Source organism: Sceloporus occidentalis, unplaced genomic scaffold, assembly GCF_023333645.1.
Source record: "Sceloporus occidentalis isolate IW3139 unplaced genomic scaffold, rSceOcc1.0.p SCAF_4, whole genome shotgun sequence".
Taxonomy (NCBI): Eukaryota; Metazoa; Chordata; class Lepidosauria; order Squamata; family Phrynosomatidae; genus Sceloporus; species Sceloporus occidentalis.
Window position 1 is genome coordinate 161,792,110 of NW_028316984.1, and position 18,332 is coordinate 161,810,441.

Genomic DNA, 18,332 nt, shown 5'->3' on the forward strand with positions numbered 1-18,332 from the left:
GGGGTGGAAAACTCTTATGAAAAGGTTTTGGGGTTTTGTTTGTTTATACAGTGATAATATGCTTTTTGAGTTAAAGTTTTAAAACAGAGTTCTTACTGCCCGCCAGACACATAACATACATTTTAATTGTGAGATAACACATTTGTGAAGTGTTAACAACTTATAGATCCTTAGTGTATCTACAGAATACTTGTTATGTATGCCTGCACTCATGGCATATTCTCATGCCACCTAGTTTAGATCTTCAAGAATTCAAACTGTGTTATGTATTCATGGGTTGGAATATGCTTTGATGAAATGAAAAATGCATCCTTGTTTTAATCAGGGAGCCAATTAAGGCTCAAAGGGAGCTTATAGAGGGCAAGGTTGGTAAAGTAAAAGCCTTATGTGGGTTGCTCCACTAGGGTATGTAACAGAACAGGCTGCACAGAACAAAAAAGAATATTCAGAACACATTAATCTCTTTGAAGCAAAACAAATCAATAGTACAATTGAATGCTAACTTCTTCCTATCACCTTGACAGTTTTAGTTTGAATATTATCTGACAGAAACTGCTGGAAGATCAGAACCTGCTGGAAGAATTAGAACCAAATTCTAAATGTTTTTAAATAATAAAAGACATTAGAGTTCTTAGGAAAGTTGGAGCTGTGCTGATGAAAGAAGCCTGTCAGCAAAATTTGGAGAGGCAGATTACACTTCCCCATGTAGCCGTCACCCACCATCCAGAAGGTGGAGAAATACTTCATAATAGAATTTTGAGTGGCATGGAGGACTAGCGAGAAAGGATATTGGGAGAAATACCCATTGTGGGGATGCAGAGCTTTGTAGGGAGAAGAAAATAAGTTCTTCTGAGACCCACTGATGGGCTTTTTCCATCAGCACAAAGTTGGATTCTGCCTTTTGTTTAAATGTATTTTAATTTTATTTTTGCATATCTTTATAGTTTTTTGTGGGTTTTTCGGGCTATGAAAAGTTGGCCACATACCCTGAAAAACCCACAAAAACTATGGATGCTGGCCATAAAAGCCATCGACTTCACATTTTATATTGTTGTTTTGTGCTTTCATGGAACCTATCACAGTACTTGGATGGGAGTCTGCCAATGAGTACTAGGTGCTGTAGGCTATATTTCAGATGAAGGAATTGGCAAGCCATCTCTGAGTATTCCTCAGAGTAAGAAAACCCTATGAAATTAATGAATTAATAAGTCAACAGGTGACTTGAAGGCACATACATATATCGTGAACCTATCACGGAACCTAATATGGAACATATGGAAGTTTCTGGGTCTGAGAGTGTGTGTCTCACCCAAGGGGTGGGTTTCCATGGCCGAGCAGGGACTCAAACCCTGATATCCAGAAGCATATTCCAATGTTCAAAGAACTACACCATGCTGGCCTCTCATGTCTTTATATTACCTTGATGTTATGTTATTCTTAAGGGGATATATCATAAACATGTTGCTTGCAATTGTTCTGTCTTTTCTATCTTTTAATTGTTATAAGGCTTTTCAAATGGTTCTCCCACAGTTTGCATGGTACTTTAAGGAAAAGCAGTTTAAATCTACATGCAAAGCATGTGGCCTACTCACTGAGCTGAGCAGTGGTCCATCATCTCAGGAGCCTCTGTGATCAATTTTACGGTTAATATACTTCATGCTTACCTATCTCTTCTGTGTCTTGATGGACTTAACCGTGTAATGTTAAGTGATGCCATAGCTTCTAACCACATTACATTTGATTTGAAGAGGATTTGAGTTTCATCGTAAGGACATTTTTGCTTCACCTCTAATGAGCATTCAAAGCTCTTCAGAAAGAAAAGAACACACTCCAACCCTGCAGATGCATTTATGAGGAAATTCACCTTTATTATGTAATTAATAAGGTACTTCATCTCTAATGACTTGATGAATGACCAGACATGTTGACATCAGAGTAGACCAAGCCATCTGGACAATGGCACTCAGATCTTTAATACTTTACTGTTGATGCTAAATAACCATCAAAGAAGTATCAATAAGGCAATTACTTACGTGTGAATTAACATTTTGAAGATGAGCTGAAGAAAATATAGTAGTCACAAGAAACTGCATTCAAAGCCTTACTGATGAATTAAAAGGTTACAAATCACTAGGTCCAGGTTATATGCAGCCAAGAGTTCTTAAAGAATTCAAATGTGAAACTAATATTCTAACATAAATATATCTTCTCCCTAACATTATCCTTCATACCTTAGGACTTTAAAATGGCCAATATAACATCCATTTTAAAAAGTAATCTGGATGGGATCCAATAAATTATATGTCCCAAAAACCTTAATGTCTGTTTTAGATAAATTTGGGGAATGCATTATTAAAGATGAAATGATCCAGTATCTAGAAAGTTGTTTGGTCAAGAAAAATTGCAAAGATAAGTTATGTCTCGCTCTCAATTAGTTTAGTACTACAGTGCTAAAGCCTCAACAAGCACATGGATAAGAATCCACACTGTACAATTTCAGAAATTTGATTCCACTTTAACAACCATAGCTTCAACCAACAAAATCCTAGGATTTATCCTTAGAATTCTGTAGCTGCAGGAAGCCATGCGATGGGAGTTATGACAATCAAAGCACTATAACTGTGTAGTATGAGTAACCTCTGGTAGATGTTGTTTATTTATTTGATCTTTCAAAAAGCTATTGAGCAAGTCCTTCATCAAAACTCACTGAACAAAATTTGGCATCATGAGCTAACTGGTTCTGCCCTATTTCACAAGGAAGGAATATAAGATATGAAAGTATTCCAGTGAACTATATTGGGATTGGTGATCATTAACTTGTTCAGGAATGGTCAGGATCTGAGACAAGGAGTGAGGTGGAAAAAATTGAAGATGAGTCCAAATTATCATTTGAAGGAACAGAAAAAGAATTACAAAGGTCCAGATGGACTTTTTCCAACTATAGTTTTTCCAACTAGTTTGTTTGAAGCAATGAACACTATAAACATTACCTTTCTGATATCTTGTATCTCATAGCACAGAAAAGTGATTATAAATATTTTGGGTGGTTTTTTTTTTAAAGGGGGGGATCTGCTTCAGTGAAGAAAAGAAATGCAAGGAATTGTAAAAGTGCAAGGAAAATAATACTAGGCTTTAGAATAATACCTTATATTCTTATATATTTAAAGCAAAAACACACCAAACACAAAAAGGCATCCAAGGCAGAGGGTACCCTGAAGCCATACTGAAACATATTTGTATGCCACTTTCTATCTTATCACCTGATTACTCAACAGTTTGTGATTTGCAGATGAATGTGTAAATAACCTTAAGTTTAAGGTATCCTATTTGAGGACACATTCTTTTTGTGGTGTTGGACAACACATTCACACATGCTGATCAATATTTGATGTTTCAAATAGTAAAGAATTAATCTGTGTAATAAGCCACCTCAGAGCCTTTAGATTGTTGAACACTGATGAACAAGGAAGGACACCAGCAGTTTAGGCAGAGGAAAAAGTTAATGGTGCTTCTTTAGACAACTACACACAGCAGCTGTGGACAACTGTGGGAAGGGCAAACTTTCACTCCTGTGTCCTACCCCCAGCAGGGTACATTGCCTCATTTTTAGCATCTTGGAAATGCCAAGAAATCACTTCCAGTTTTGGAACCTTTAAAAAAAAAGGTTTGGGGTATTTTTCCAGTGGTTTGAGCAATTTAACAGTGATGTTTTTATTTGAAAAAATAATGGACAAAGTATTGGGAGACTTGGGAAGTTGGAGGACATTGGTGAAGTGGGAAATGCATGAACAGGGTAACCCATATGCTCAAGGAACTGGAAAGTTACTCCCACAAGAAATAGTTAGATCTGGTGCTCAGCACATGAAAAAACTGAACAGAAAGAAGTTCCTCCTCTCTTCATAATACTGGTATCTGTAGTGATCCACTGGGGCTAAATGGTGGAATTCATGACTGATTAAAAAAAAGCTTTACAGTCACAAGGTAGATTCTGAACTATGAATTCTGCCAATGATATGGTGATCAGCAGCAGCTTAGATGGCTTTAAAAGAGAGAATTCTATGAAGCAAAGGATTTGTAGTCACACTAGCAATATCTTGCATCCAGGATCAGAGGCAGCATGCTTCTACAAACCAGCTGCTGGGGAACAACAGCAGTAGAGACCTTTTGCCCTTGTGTTCTGTTTATGAGCTTCCAGGGGGCATCTAGTTGGACAGTGTGGGAAACAGGATGGTCTTTGATCTAACCTTCTTATCTTTTCAGGTTATTTCAAGCATCTTAAAAGCATTAGACTTGATCCAGCACATAGCTTAAAAATCAGTGAACAGGTGAACAATGAATCTAAGTAGCTAATGTTATACCCTCATGCAGAAGTAATAGAGTGAACAGAAAGCGAATTGCATGTCTGCCTTCAGCGCAAAGATACAGCTCTTGCCTTTCCACCGAAGCAAAGTTCCCTTAGTCATATCCAGCATCGGTACAGCAGCAGTGAGCAACAATGTTTCACCTTGCTATCTGTGACACACAAATATATTGGGGCATTTTGTGAACCACACAAGATGTAAAAGCTAGTAAAATTCTATGTGGCCTTTTGCTTTCTGTTTTTAATTTTTTTCAAAGTAGCAGCAGTGCATGTGAATAATGCTTCCTCATTCATTCTCAGACTTATTATAGTTGATCTAACAGGATGAAATAGAAGTGTTACTCTAACAATTATGTATTTTATGGGGAAATCATGGGAAGAATTTACCACTTACTGGAGTGAATGGCAGATCTCCCATTAACTTTAAAGGGGGAGGATTGCAACTGATGTATTTTCTCTGCATTTGTAATACTTCTGAGGTCCCCCTTTCCTGCTTCTGCTGAGCAAAATGGGACCTCCAAAGAGCAGCTACCTATTTACCACCATTCATTGATTTGAATTATCTCTTTATAGCAACACAATGGAATGCTGCTGGGATTCCACTGGCACTTTCCATCTCTGATGCTACAGAGACATTTTCCCTCCCCCAACCTTAGTGAAGGAACTAGACTGAGCAAAGGGCACATGAAAGAGGATTGTGAGAAATATAAGTACTTTTAAAGGTTTTATTCTAAGTAAGAAATCATTAGATCATTTCAGCGAAGCCCACCAAAAGTCCTGATGCAAGCCAGCTAAACAGTTCCTAGCTACTCACAATGCCATTGGAGATTCTGGGCTAGATGTTCTTGGGGAGTGCAGCCAGGAGTTCTAGGCCATATGGTCTCTGCTGACCAGCTCCCCTTGGGTTCAGCAGGCACACATGGTCCTTTCTCAGGCTTTTTATAACCTCTGCTGAGAAAAATCTGGCAGATCTGTGCTTCTGCCCCCTAGTCTTTGGGCAATTGCTGTCTCATCACCTTTGTGATGCTGAGCCTCATTAAAATTTAAATTCTTCACATCATTTAACCCTTTTTTACTTGGGAAGAAGATAGCCTGAGTCCAGATAATGAGAGGACCCATTATCACAGCATTGGCCAGTAGTAGCAATGGTTTCTTTTCAGAGAAAATTAAATATTTTTTTGGTCTATGTGGGGGAATCTAGCAGAGGGTTGTTGTGGATTTCTAATTGGGGAATGGCCTTTACTTGTATCTTTTCAAATATATTACAGTGATTTTCATAGCGCTATACAGATTTGCATTAGAAGCATTATATTGCAATATACCAATATAAGGCAATAAATTAAGCATAGGTGTGCTGCATACAGTATGTTCCATAAAGATCTAATTTAAAAGGTCCAGTTATAAGCAGTATTTGCATTGTTGTCTTTCTTTCTACAATGTCATATAATTGGTAAGTTGTGACAAGATTTCATCTTCAAAGCATTCATTTTCCTATTTGGTTACAGATAACATTCTTCACTGTTTTGAAAATGTAATCATATTTGAAACAAGTTCATAATGTTTGGAAGGCATTTCTTTTGTATGAATTAGTAAAAATGTTTGAGGTTCCATGAAAGCTCTATTCATGTAATCTTTTTAATTGCTATCTTGAGCTTTTTCCACAATATACTTGTAATTGGACAAAAGATGAAGACTGAGAGAGCTTCACCTCTCTTTTTAGCACTTCAAATACATCAAAACACACAATTTCATGAGGCTACTAGTTTTGCACACTGCTTGATCTGCTAGTGCTCGTATAAGTGTCAATGGAACAACTCTTATGATTTTTTCACTTTATTAGTGTAACACTAGGTATAATAACCCAGAAACGTTCCAGGATGTTTTACTGTGCAATTATGAGCTTACATCTTTCTCAGCAACTGAACAACAGTACTTTTTAAATAGAAAATATGGAACCCATGGCCATCCCTTCCAGCACAAGTGTATTGCAATAGGCAGTGCTGCCTGGAAGAAGGTGGTCAGGGGAAGGTGGTCACATACTGCTACAGTTTGTAATAGCCTTGTGTTGCTCTTCCTTGTTCCTTTATCACATTCACCAGTTAACTCAGGTTGTAACCTGTTAAATGTGATAAAAGAACATCTGGAAGAGTGATACAAACCCATTAGAACCTCAAGCACAGTATGTCCAGATGTTATATGTTTTATTATATGTTTTATTAATTCATTGACAGTGCTGGAGTTCTCTCAGAACAAAGAGGCTGAAATAGCTCCAGAATGGAATATAAAGTCCCACTAGTGTGCTGACACTGGGCTTCTGCTTCCATCCCCAGCACCACACAACTAGTTAGTGGCATGGGGAGAAGGAGGAGAGTGCCAGTATAACCAAACAGTTATGGCCTTCCTGGATCTCCAATGGACATGCTGGATGTAGTGTATGCTGGAGGTCTTTTCACCCAGCTGCACTACAGCAGCCAAATGCTTCATAGGCACCTCACCCTCCCTAGCTCCAAATAGACCATGGAGGCCACCAGCCTAAGAATGCATGCAGGTGGTGGTGGTGGTGGTTCCTTGCTGTTATGCAAGGAGGTATGTAACTAGATGCTTCCTTCTGGAAATACATATTGAATACCTGATGTGATGAATACTTCCTTCTGCAATATCCAGAAAAGTATCCACTTTCCCACTTCAATCAACCCTCTTTTAACTGCAAATTACTTATTTTAATTTTTGAAATTAGACATTTTTACCTCCAGCACCACACCATTCAAATTGGATCCAATCACTTTGTTCCCTGCATTAAGATACTGTATTTGTTTTAGTCCTCATTAAAGACTCTCAACACATGATAAATCTGAATTGTCAGCATTTATAGAAAATTCACAAATCAAATCTCTTTTGTCCCTTGATACACAACCTCTAGCTGTTAACTGGCACTTCTTCAACACTTGTTTGAGCCAATGCTTGGGCTTCTCTGCAGGCCTTTCTGCAGCTATGTTAAAAGAACCTCCAAATGAGGCTATGACTTGACTGATGTTCTGATGTTTAGATATGTTCAAGAACATATCTTATTATATGTATCAATATGAGCAGCATTGGTTTAAATAAGATTACAGTCCCTCCTCTCTCTCCTCACCTACCAGTCACAGCCCTCTCCATCTTGACACAAATGTGGTCTAGCTTTACACTCTACAGGATAGTTCTGGATCTTAACTAAAGGCAGCAAAGGGAGAAGAAGGAGGAAAGCTCTAAGCTATCTATTTCTTGAATGCTTGGCTTCAAGGGGTCCTCTGAGCCAAGATACAATGGGATGAATGGCTTGCAAAATCAGATGCACAGACAATTTTTCCAGGAGAACATGACATAGGGCTGCGGTTTCCAGTGATATTGGTATCATCATCATCATCCACCCACACTGTTCCCAGTTCATACATGATGCAAGCTCCGAAAACTTGCATAATTCATTTTGTGTATTTTGGTTGTTCAAATAAAGGTATCACTGTTTTATGGATTTTGGTATCCACTGGAGTTTGGTTCCAGGACCTACCCACCCCGGATACCAAAATCCATGGATGCTTGAGTCCCATTAAATACAATTGATAGCAAAATGTTGTGCTTTTTGGAATTTATATATAGTTGGAATGTTTTCAAAAAGGGGATGCTTGAATTCATGGATAAAGAATCCATGGATACAGAGGACTGACTACTACCAGTGTGGGACTCAATGTAGCTTACTAAAGCTAGGAAAAACTTGATTAATTATTAACAGTATACAGAAATATACAAAATAATTGTGTGTGCGTGTGTGTGTGTGCGCGCGCACACACACACACACACACACACACATATCTTCAAGTTACCTGTCGACTTATGGTGACCACATGCATTTCATAGGTTTTTCTTAGTCAAGGAATAATCAGGGATGGTTTTTCTTCTTCTAAAATATAGCCAACAGCATAATTAGATAATCCAAAAAGGGAAACAAATCAAAACAACAAATAGGAATAATAAAAATGTTTTAGGGTATTTTTTATGTAACAACCTTTTTTTGTAATGATTAATTCAGTCTTTTAAATAAGCGGCTCGTCACCAGCTTCCTCCTGCTCCAGTCCTCTCTCTCTCTGCAGCCTCCCTGTGTGAATGTAGAGAGCATCATATCACTCACATAGGGGATAGACTGTAATCTGTCACTAAAAGATCCTGGTCATCATTCTTACAAAGTATCCTCTATTTTCCACAAGAATGTGGATTACTTTGCTCTCCTTTATACACACAGAGCAATACACATCAAGATATTTCAAGCAAAACAAACAGACTCAGTTCAGCCCTAAAGGTAAAGGTTTCCCCTTTGACAAGGTTGTCAAGTTGTGTCCGACTGTAGGGGGTGGTGCTCATCTCTATTACTAAGCCAAGGGAGCCAGCCTTGTCAAAGACGATCCCATGGTCATGTAGTCAGTATGACTGCACAGAACACTGTTACCTTCCCACCAAAGTGGTATCTATTTATCTATTTGCATGCTTACATTCTCTGAACTGCTAGGTTTGCAGAAACCAGGACTAGTGATAGGAGATCACTCCGTCATGCGGTGCTTGGGTGTCAAACTGCTGGCCTCGTGATCATCAGAGTCAACATCTTAACTGCTAAGCCATTGCATCCCCTAACAGCACATTATTTCCTGCCATTTATAGTTCTGGGCCAGTTTATACCTCTTTCATACATATCATGCATCCTATAGAGACTGGAATGAACATTGCAATGTGCATCCATGTAAACAGCCACAGAGTTATCTCTTCCTGTATGGTGTGGGCATTTTTAGTAGGAGATGAAGCTGTTCTAAGAGAGAAATATGGAGGAGGAAGGTGTCACCAAATAAATGGTAGGGAAATACTCAACCTATTCACTTTACAAAATCTCCATTAAACTGTATGACTTTGGATTATTTTTTTAAATAAAGTTCTTTGAAGTCTTTGAATTTAGCTCCTGGCCACCTTTCAATTTCACTTTAATCTCACAGCACATTTAATCAAGCTCTCTGTAGTTTAAAACATTATTAAACATCTTTCTGAGGATTTGAATTTTATCCTTGATTATGCGATGAAGATAAATCATCAAATATTCATCATAATCATACCTTATAGTCCCCTCTTCCTTCAAGATGTCTACAACCATTTTTTGAAGTTTCTTAGAAGGAATTAACATTTCTCAAATAAAATTTAACAGGTGAAAAGAGAATATACTCTTCTACTGAACTGGGTTAGATGAATGTGCAATCCTATCCTTTGTAATGTTAATGAGCCTTCTGTGTTTTTAATATTTGAACACTAAGAATCTTAAAAGCACTCAATTATAGAAATTATATTGTTAATATTACACGAATGAGCTAGTGTGGTGTAGTGGTTTGGGTGTTGGACTAGGACTCTGGGAGACCAGGGTTTGAATCCCTACTAAACCATGAAAACTCACAGGGTGACCTTGGCCATGTCACATACTCTCAGACTCATAGAAAGGCAATGCCAAATGTCCTCTGAACAAATCTTGCCAAGAAAATCCCATGACAGGTTAGACCTAGGGTTGCCATAAGTCTGAAACAGCTTGATGGCACACAACAATTCATGGATACTTATTAAAATATGATTAGTGTTATATCCTTTTCCAAATGGCCTAATTTTGCTTTTTTTCTCAATAAATGCTCTGTTTTCAATCACAACTAGTTTAGGATATGTCTTGACTGACACTGGCTCTGTATTGCTCAGCAGTATATAAAATGAAGTGCACTGAATGCAATGAAATCAACAGATTTAGGTGCACTTAGTTCTGCATAGGATTGGCTTGTTTGAAGAGTAAGTAAATTTGCATTATAGCCTCTCAAAGGCAAAGTGCATTCTATAAACACCTGCTATTTCAGAGAAGAATCCATTTTAAAATGCGTTAAAATATGTTCTGTTCTCATATTATAATTGGTGTGTGTCCTCAGTGTGTTTCTGGAATAAGGAACTCAAAAATTTTGAATTTAAAAATAGCATGCCCCTTTGCTAAATCATTTCTCTCACTAGTTCTTGTAGATCTGATCCATAATGCTGAAATTTCAATTCATTAGACCAACTTGGTGTTCATGTTTATCTTGGAAAAATGTTTCTGGAATCCCAAAGAGATAAAACAATTGGAAGGAAGATAACAGAGGGGGAAAGCAAGGTAAACATTTCCCCATTCTCCTTCTGTGCTCCTGAACACTCCTTCCCTACACTGCTTTTCAGTTATGCTGCAGGCCTTAGGCTTTTACACATGGTTGCACAGAACATTCGGACCACGACACAGTGATTCATCATTCTTGCAGGTTGCTCCAACATATAGTTTATATCTTACAGGCATTTTTCTGCCAAAGCACATCTGATGCCCATGTTCTCTGAACAATACAATTAGCTTCTAATCAAAGCTCTGCATCTGAAAAACCTCACAGACATAAAATGCAATTTCTTGACATGCACAGTTTTAGGCATGTGACCCTCCATTCCCAACAGGTTAACGTGCCTGGCATCATGCAGACATGATGGACTACAATGCCCATCATCCTCAGCCTCCATGACTATTGGCCAGAGGGTGTCAAGTTGGAGAAACCTGGGTTGCAAAATACTAGAATGATAGAATATGTAGCAGTTTTGGAGAGTAAGGTTTCATTTTATTTTCTTTTTAAACTTCTCTGATTCATTCCCTTGTCCCACCCTGCGCTGATAGCTGAAAATGGAAATTGTGTTTTTAAAAAAGTTATCTCTGCTTTCCCCACCGTTTCATCCTTTCTTTCCAGAGAGACCCTTCCTCATGGAGATTTGTAGTGAATAAGTGTGTGTTTTAGTGATATTTTTAACTCTGTGAAATAAATAAGTGAAACATTTGGGTTTGATTATATTGGAAAAGACTATAGTGCTTGCTAAAGTGGATGGCAATAGGAAAAGAGGGAGACTGCACCCCCAGTGGATAGATTCAATCAAGGAAGCCACAACCCTGAGTTTGTAGGCCTGAGCAGGGCTGTTGAAGATTAAGGCCTCCTGGAGGTCTTTCACTCATAAGGGTGCCATATGTTAAAGTCAACTTCACAGCAAACAGGAACAATAAATTTGTGTGACTAGTTTTTATTTATTCATCAACAAATTTGAACTCTTCCTTCCAAACAGAATTGTCAAAGGGGAGGTGGGGACTACAGCAATAGAAAGCTGGTGTGGTGCAGTATCAGACGAGGAAATTGTTATGTTTCAGATCCTCATGGAAAACCACTAGCCATGAAAAACCACTTGTATGGTTGAACCTTGTATGGAAAACCCTATGATAGGGGCACCATATGTCAGAGCTAACTCAAATCCATCAATAAAACGATTAACTACAAAATCAAAAACAAATACAAAATGTAATAAAATGAAAAGAAACAGATAAAAAGTATGTAGATAGATCTTGCTCCAATCCACACTGCAGAAATAGTCCAGTTTGAGACCACTTTAACTGCCCTGGCTCAGTGCTAGGGAATCCTGGAAATACTGTAGTCATTTATTGTGGTGCCAGAGCTATCTCTGACAGAGACGGCTAAATGTCTCCACAAAACTACTGTTCTCATAATTCCCTAGCATTGAGCAGGGCAGTTAAAGCGATCTCAAACTGGATTATTTCTGCAGTGTGTTTTGGACCCCTGTAGCCCCTTTGTGGCTAACTGAAATGAAGAAGTTGGCAGCATGCACTTTCGTAGACTTAAGTCTATGAAAACGCATGCTGCCAACTTCTTTCCTTCAGTTAATCTCAAAGGGGCTACAAGACCTCTTTACGTACTGATTCTATAGGCTAACACAGCTATATCTTTGAGATAAAAATTAGTCAGTTCAGGGATACAATGGCCAGCATCCTGTTTTACAAATGCATAAACTAGACTTACACATTTATATTTATATTTACAATCATGATAATATTGCCACAATCACAAATACTCCTCCCGAACAGCCAGCAATCCACAGAAAGAATGGAGATCTGTTGTGTTGGCAATCAGGGTGGAGCAGGATGGTGTTTCTAGCTCCCTCTCACAGTAATTGGTGGTGCATCACTCAGAATCAAGACTCCTGTTGCAATTCTTCATCCTATCATGGATCACTGGTGGGAGGGGGCTGAAAATGTCATCCTGCTGCACTCTGATCACCAGCAGAACAGGCTTTTTATTATTATTAACCTTTATTTATGAAGCGCTGTAAATTTACACAGCGCTGTACATGCAATCTTTTTAGTTAGACGGATCCCTGCCCTCGGGCTTCCATTGTTCGGTGCAACTGCTAGCTCCTAAGGCAGGTTTGGCATGTCAAAGCAGGAGATAATTTACATTTACACATTCACACCTACATCTATAATGTAGGATCTTTGCCAGTGTTTACAGAGAACTAAGGAATTTGTTTTAAAAAAACAAGCCACAATAATAGATTTCAGATAATTCAGTCTTATAAATTGACCTCCTTGTTCACACACAACTCCTGTGGCATGAAAACAGTTTTGGTGCAGAAGATTAACTAGAATTTGAAGAGGGTGTGTGACACAGGAGTGATAATAAGTCTATCTCAAGCTGCAGCCCTACACAGTCAGATGGAAATAAATTCCACTACACTGAATGTGACTTATTTCTAAGCGCACATACGGAATTGTGCTGCCAATTGAACCCCTAAACAAATCTGAACAAGTTTCATTCCACCTGCACCTTCCAGCACTCTGTGGCTTTCTGACCAGTACTCACCCTTTAACATTTCAATGGAGAACTGAAAAATGAACAACAGCAGCATTTTGAGTTTAAAAATAAGAAAGAAAGCTAGGCAATCGTGATAGTTGGAGCACAATAGCAAGGAACAGCTTGCATTATAGTTTTTTATGGGGTTTCCGGGCCATGTGGCCATGTTCTGGAAGAGTTTATTCCTGATGTTTCACCAGCATCTGGGCTGGCATCTTCAGAGCTTGCAATATCCTTCTAGGAAGAGAAGCAGTTGAGACTGGCCAACCAGACCAAACACACACACATACACACTCCAACATTTGTGTTGCCTAGACAGCTGGAAAGTGAAGGACAGATAATAGGGAAGTAAGTGGAGGTAGCAACTCCTTCCAGACACAGCCATCTCCACTGGCTCACTCAGTAGCTCACCTACTTCTCTTTTGCAGTGGTGAGGGTTCAATCTACTCAAGTACACTTTGCTGGTATGCTCCCCAGTGACCCAAGGTAAAGAGACAGAAAGGTCTCAACTGCTGTGATTGCCCAGAGAGACTGCCCATTCACACTATCCATTATAGCACTGTGATTCTACTCTAATTAACATGGTCTATTCTGGTGTTTCCCAAACTGTGGCCCTCCAGGTGTTTTGGACTCCAGCTCTAAGAGTTCCAGTCAACTTGACCAACAGTCAGGAATTCTGACAGCTGATGTCCAAAACACCTGGAGGACCAAATGTTTGGGAACCACTGGTCCATTTGATGCAATGCTGGGAACTGCAGTTTAAGGGGAAATCTCAGTCAGATAGCTGTACAACCAAACCACAAACCTCAAGATTCCACCGGATGCAACCATGGACAGTTAAAATAGTATCATAGTGCTATAATTGGATAATGTTAATGGGCAGAGAGGGGGAGGGTGCATCTGCACTGCAGAAATAATCTGGTTTGATGCCACTTTAACTGCCATGGTTCAGTGCTATGGAATTCTGGAAGCTATAGTTTGTTGTGCCACCAAAGCAGAGCAAGCTATAAATCCCAGCACTCCACGGCATTAAGCCACAGTAGTTAAAGTGGCATCAAACTGGATTATTTCTGCAGCATGCATGCAGCTAGATAGAGAGAAGGCAAATAAATGAAGGCAATAACAGCTCCCTCTTACAGCTGCTTCTCTACTGGGCCCCTGAACACCCACTTCCTTCCTTCTTGGCAGAGATAAGAACCAACAGCACTGCCCCTGCTGCTTTAACTTTTCTTCCTCTGGATCAGTGGTTCCCAAAGTCTGCTCTTCAAGGTATTTTGGAATATAATTCCCAGAAGCTTCAGCCATCTCACCCAGTGGTCAGGGATTCTGGGGACCTGGAGGAGGAGAGTTATGCATCAGAAACCATAAAAATGTTGAGAAAGAAAGGGGGGAGAAGGAAGGGGGAAGACTCCCCCCCCCCCAAAAAAAAAACCCTAAGTGGATTTCTCCCAAACTAGCCCTGCTGGTTCTTTGTCTCTGGAGGAACTGGGACAGCCCTCTCAGGGTCTCTCCGAGTGGTAGAATTCAAGATATAGCTGTGTTACTCTGTAGAATAGTGATTCCCAAACTTTGCTTCTCCAAGTGTTTTTGGACTTCATCTCCCAGAAGTGCCAGCCAGCACCTGAAGTCCGAAACATCTGGAGAACCAAAGTTTGGGAATCTCTACATACAGATTAACATGGCTGTATTTTCTACAGATCTCTATACAGATCTTCTATGTCTATATCTATACATATGATCTATATCTTCTATAGATCTGTCTACATACAGACTAAGCACCAACAAAAAACCTAACTGCTCCCCAATGGGATCCCGTCACCTTTTGAGTTGCTACTGAGAATTATCACATGTAAATAGGTGCTGATGCTGTCAAGCGATTGTAACTCGGCTGCATCCCAGGTCACTTTTCCAAGATGGGAGCTTTCCAACTTTGAAAAGCGGCCTCCAAAGCACACATGGGACTTGGGATGCAACCGCCCAGCGGCATCGGCAGCAAATTACATGTGATAATTCCTGGTAGCGACCCGAAAGGAGACTGCATCCCGTTGGGGAGCAGCCAGTTTTTTTGTCAGTGCTTCTACAGATCTCTCAACAGATCTTCTGTATCTTCTAAGTAAAAAAAAATATAAATCTATACATCCATCTACATGCAGTCTAACACAGCTATATCTTCTACAGACCTCTCTACAGATCTTCTGTATTTCTATCTATACAGAAGATCTGTATCTTCTACAGATCTAACATGGCTATATCTTCTACTGATCACTCTACACAACTTCTGTATCTGTGGCGGGTTATAAACCGCCACTTTGAGGCGGTCTGCCGCCGCCGCCATTTGCTCTGTGCAGGAACCGCAGCAGCCACACCGTGTGGCTCCCGCATGGACCGAAAAAGCTCCAAAATGGAGCTTCTTTAAGTGGCGCCTCTGTGATGTCGCGAGGTGCCAGGGGTGCATTCGCGATGTCACAGACGCCGCGGCACGTTTGGACGCACAGCGTCCGATACGTAAAGATGGCGCCGGCCGTGTGGAACGGCCGGCGCCATATTGTACGGACAGAGTCCGTATTAGAGCTAGGGGCGTCTAGAAGAGACGCCCCTTTTTTAAAATGGGACATCCTGCGGACGTCCCAAGTCGCTGTTTGTAACCCGCCTGTATCTATACAAAAGAGCTGTATCTTCTACAGATCTAACATGGCTATATCTTCTACTGATCACTCTACACAACTTCTGTATCTGTATCTATACAGAATATCTGTCTCTTCTACGGACCTCTCTACATACAGGGTCCCTCCGGTTCTTCTTGCCCGCCTCCTGGCTGTGGCTCATCCAGAGGACCTTCTTGGGACTCGGCCTTGCTGGGTTGCAGGGAGTTTTCGGAGTCGGTGCAGGTGGCAGAGGCCTCAGGGTCGCCTTTGAGGGGGGCGGTTGTAGCCGCTCCATCCTTGGTGGTGGAGGTGGCCTTGGTGGAAGAGCACAACTTGAAGCAAATCTGGAAGACCTGCAGGGCGGCCATGATGAGGAGGACCAGCATCACCACGGCCAGCGTGACGAGGATGAAGACATAGTTGGAGGAGTCCGCCAAGGGGGGCTTTTCTTCATCGCCCGCCCCAGAAGGAAGCCCCTCTTCGATGGTGGCGTTGGTGCCAAGTTGGCCAGTACTGTTGGGTGGCTGGTGAGTGGGCGTTGGAGGCAAACTGGAAGGGGTCCCACTCTCAACATCTCTGAGGCAGGAGACTGGGTCGGCTCCCAAGTGGAAGCCTCTGGTGGCACAGAGGCAGAGGAAGCCACCTTGGGCCCCCAAGCAGCGGTGGGCCTCCACGCAGGCTGCCTCAAGGGGGCTCCAGTAACCCGTGGGGCAGGAGCAGAGCCTCTCCTGGGTGCCTTCCCAATAGGAGGCGCCCCCTTCGTCGGGGGAAAGGCGGCAAACGAAGCGCTCCTGTCGCCCCAAAGGGCACTGCAGGGTGAGCTCTGTCCCTGGAGGGCTGGACTCCAAGGCAGTGGCGCTCTGGAGGCGGGAAAAGGGCAGCCTGTAGAGGAGGAGGGGGCCGAGGGAGGAGGAGGAGGAGGAGGAGGAGGCCAAGCTGGGGAGGACCCCGGGGCAAGAAGCCCCGGAGTAGCTGTACTTGCAGATGTAGCCCAGGCTCTCCTTGGCGCAAGGCTGCTCCCTCAGGCCCCAGGGCGCCAAGCGGGGCTGGCCCAGCCTCACCTCCAGGCCGGCGCACCTGGCCAAGGTGCAGGACTTGCTGGGCTCCCTCAGCCACTCGGGGGGCGCCTCCTCCTGCTGCTGCTGCTGCTGCTGCCCCTGGGGGACCCCCTCCCAGGAGAAGCCTCGCAGGGGCAGCTCTTCCAAGGTGCACTGCTGGGCTTTCCTGGCCAAGCCCAGCCAGAACAAGGAGGCCCCGCCGCCGCCGCCGCCGACGGACCCGTTCTTGGACGCCCATCCCAGCAAAGCAAGGAGGGCCCGGATCTCGACGGGGCCCCTGGCGGTGCTCAAGGCGCCTCCCTCTTCAGCGCAGGCCTCCTGGGCCTTTGGGAAAGGCAGCCTGGCTCGGTGGAGGCTGTAGCAAGCCCCCGAGGGGCCCTGGCACCAAGTGAGGGGGGCTCCCTGGGCCCCAGAGACCCCTGCCCCGACGAAAGGGAGGAGGAGGAGGAGGAGGAGGAGAGAGGCCACGGCGAGTCCCCTCATCTCGACGCCCAGCCCAGAATGGGGCATTCAGGGGCCAGCCAGGCTGGAAAGGAAGGGACAAGTGTCCTGGGGCAACTCCTTTTTCCTTTTCCCCAGCCATTCTCTTGGCTCCCACAGCCTTCCCCTCGGTCTCTTTCGAGCTGCTTGAGAGGAAATGTGTCAGGGCTCTAGGCTTGGCCTTGGCAGCCTCCTTGGGTTGGGGATGCTGCCAAATGCTCCTTCTCCAGAGCAGGGGAACATCTGAAGGAGGGAAGGAGAAGAGGGGAAAGGGAGCCTCCAGGGACTCCAGAGGATTGGGGGAACCTAAGGAGGAATCATCATCATCATCATAATAATAATTGCAGATTGTTAGGAAACTATCCCCAAACACACTTGGAAATAATCCAGTTTGAGACCGCTTTGACTGCCCTGGCTCAGTGCTAGCGAATCCTGGGAACTGTACTTTCTGGTGGCCCCAGAGCTCTCTCTGACAGAGAAGGCAAAAGGCCTCACAAAACTACAGTTCCCAGGATCCCCCAGCATTGAGCCAAGGGAGTTAAAGCAGTCCGGATAATTTCTGCTGTGTGTTTTGGATGTTACACTTTGAAAGGAGATCATCTCTTCTTAATTCTTAATTTGGAAAAAAATCAATGATTACCTTTCCCCAGATTATTGTTCTTAAATCCCTGGTTTTCATCTTTTTTGAGCTTCCAGCTCAGATCTCACCTCAGCCCTGCCCTTCTCACCAGCTTCCCTCTGCAATATGGAGGTACCTAAGGTACCTTTGGCGGTTTTGCAAAATGGTTGTAAGGCAGGCCTTTCCTGAATAGCAATCCGGCCACCAACTGAACTGCCCCTCAGTGAATATGCTGTTACCACATTCCCTTGTTTTTTGTATATTTAATGTGTGATTTTAATAGTAACTTGTTTAATTGATGATTTAGGGGCGGATGGGAATTATTGGAATATCGGGTTTGTATGGATGTTTTAACTGTAAGCCGCCTCAATTAATGACAGAGAGGCGGGCTATAAATAAAGTTGTTTATTGTTGTTGTTGTTAAGA

The 18,332-nt window shown here is 42.2% G+C and overlaps 1 protein-coding gene across 1 annotated transcript; it reads right to left on the reverse strand.

Moving 5' to 3' along the window:
- Positions 1-14,171: 14,171 nt before the first annotated feature.
- CLEC14A (C-type lectin domain containing 14A) lies at positions 14,172-17,290 on the reverse strand. The gene is made up of 2 exons (XM_089523161.1): positions 15,886-17,290; positions 14,172-14,438 (listed from the first exon to the last, which is right to left on the reverse strand). The coding sequence occupies exons 1-2, from the start codon at positions 17,288-17,290 to the stop codon at positions 14,422-14,424; spliced, it is 1,422 nt and encodes a 473-aa protein (XP_089379287.1). The 3' UTR covers positions 14,172-14,421.
- Positions 17,291-18,332: the final 1,042 nt, after the last annotated feature.

What these genes read in the sequence shown, in the direction of transcription:
- CLEC14A (XM_089523161.1), bottom strand. Translation starts at nt 17,290, where the DNA reads ATGAGGGGACTCGCCGTGGCCTCTCTCCTCCTCCTCCTCCTCCTCCTC.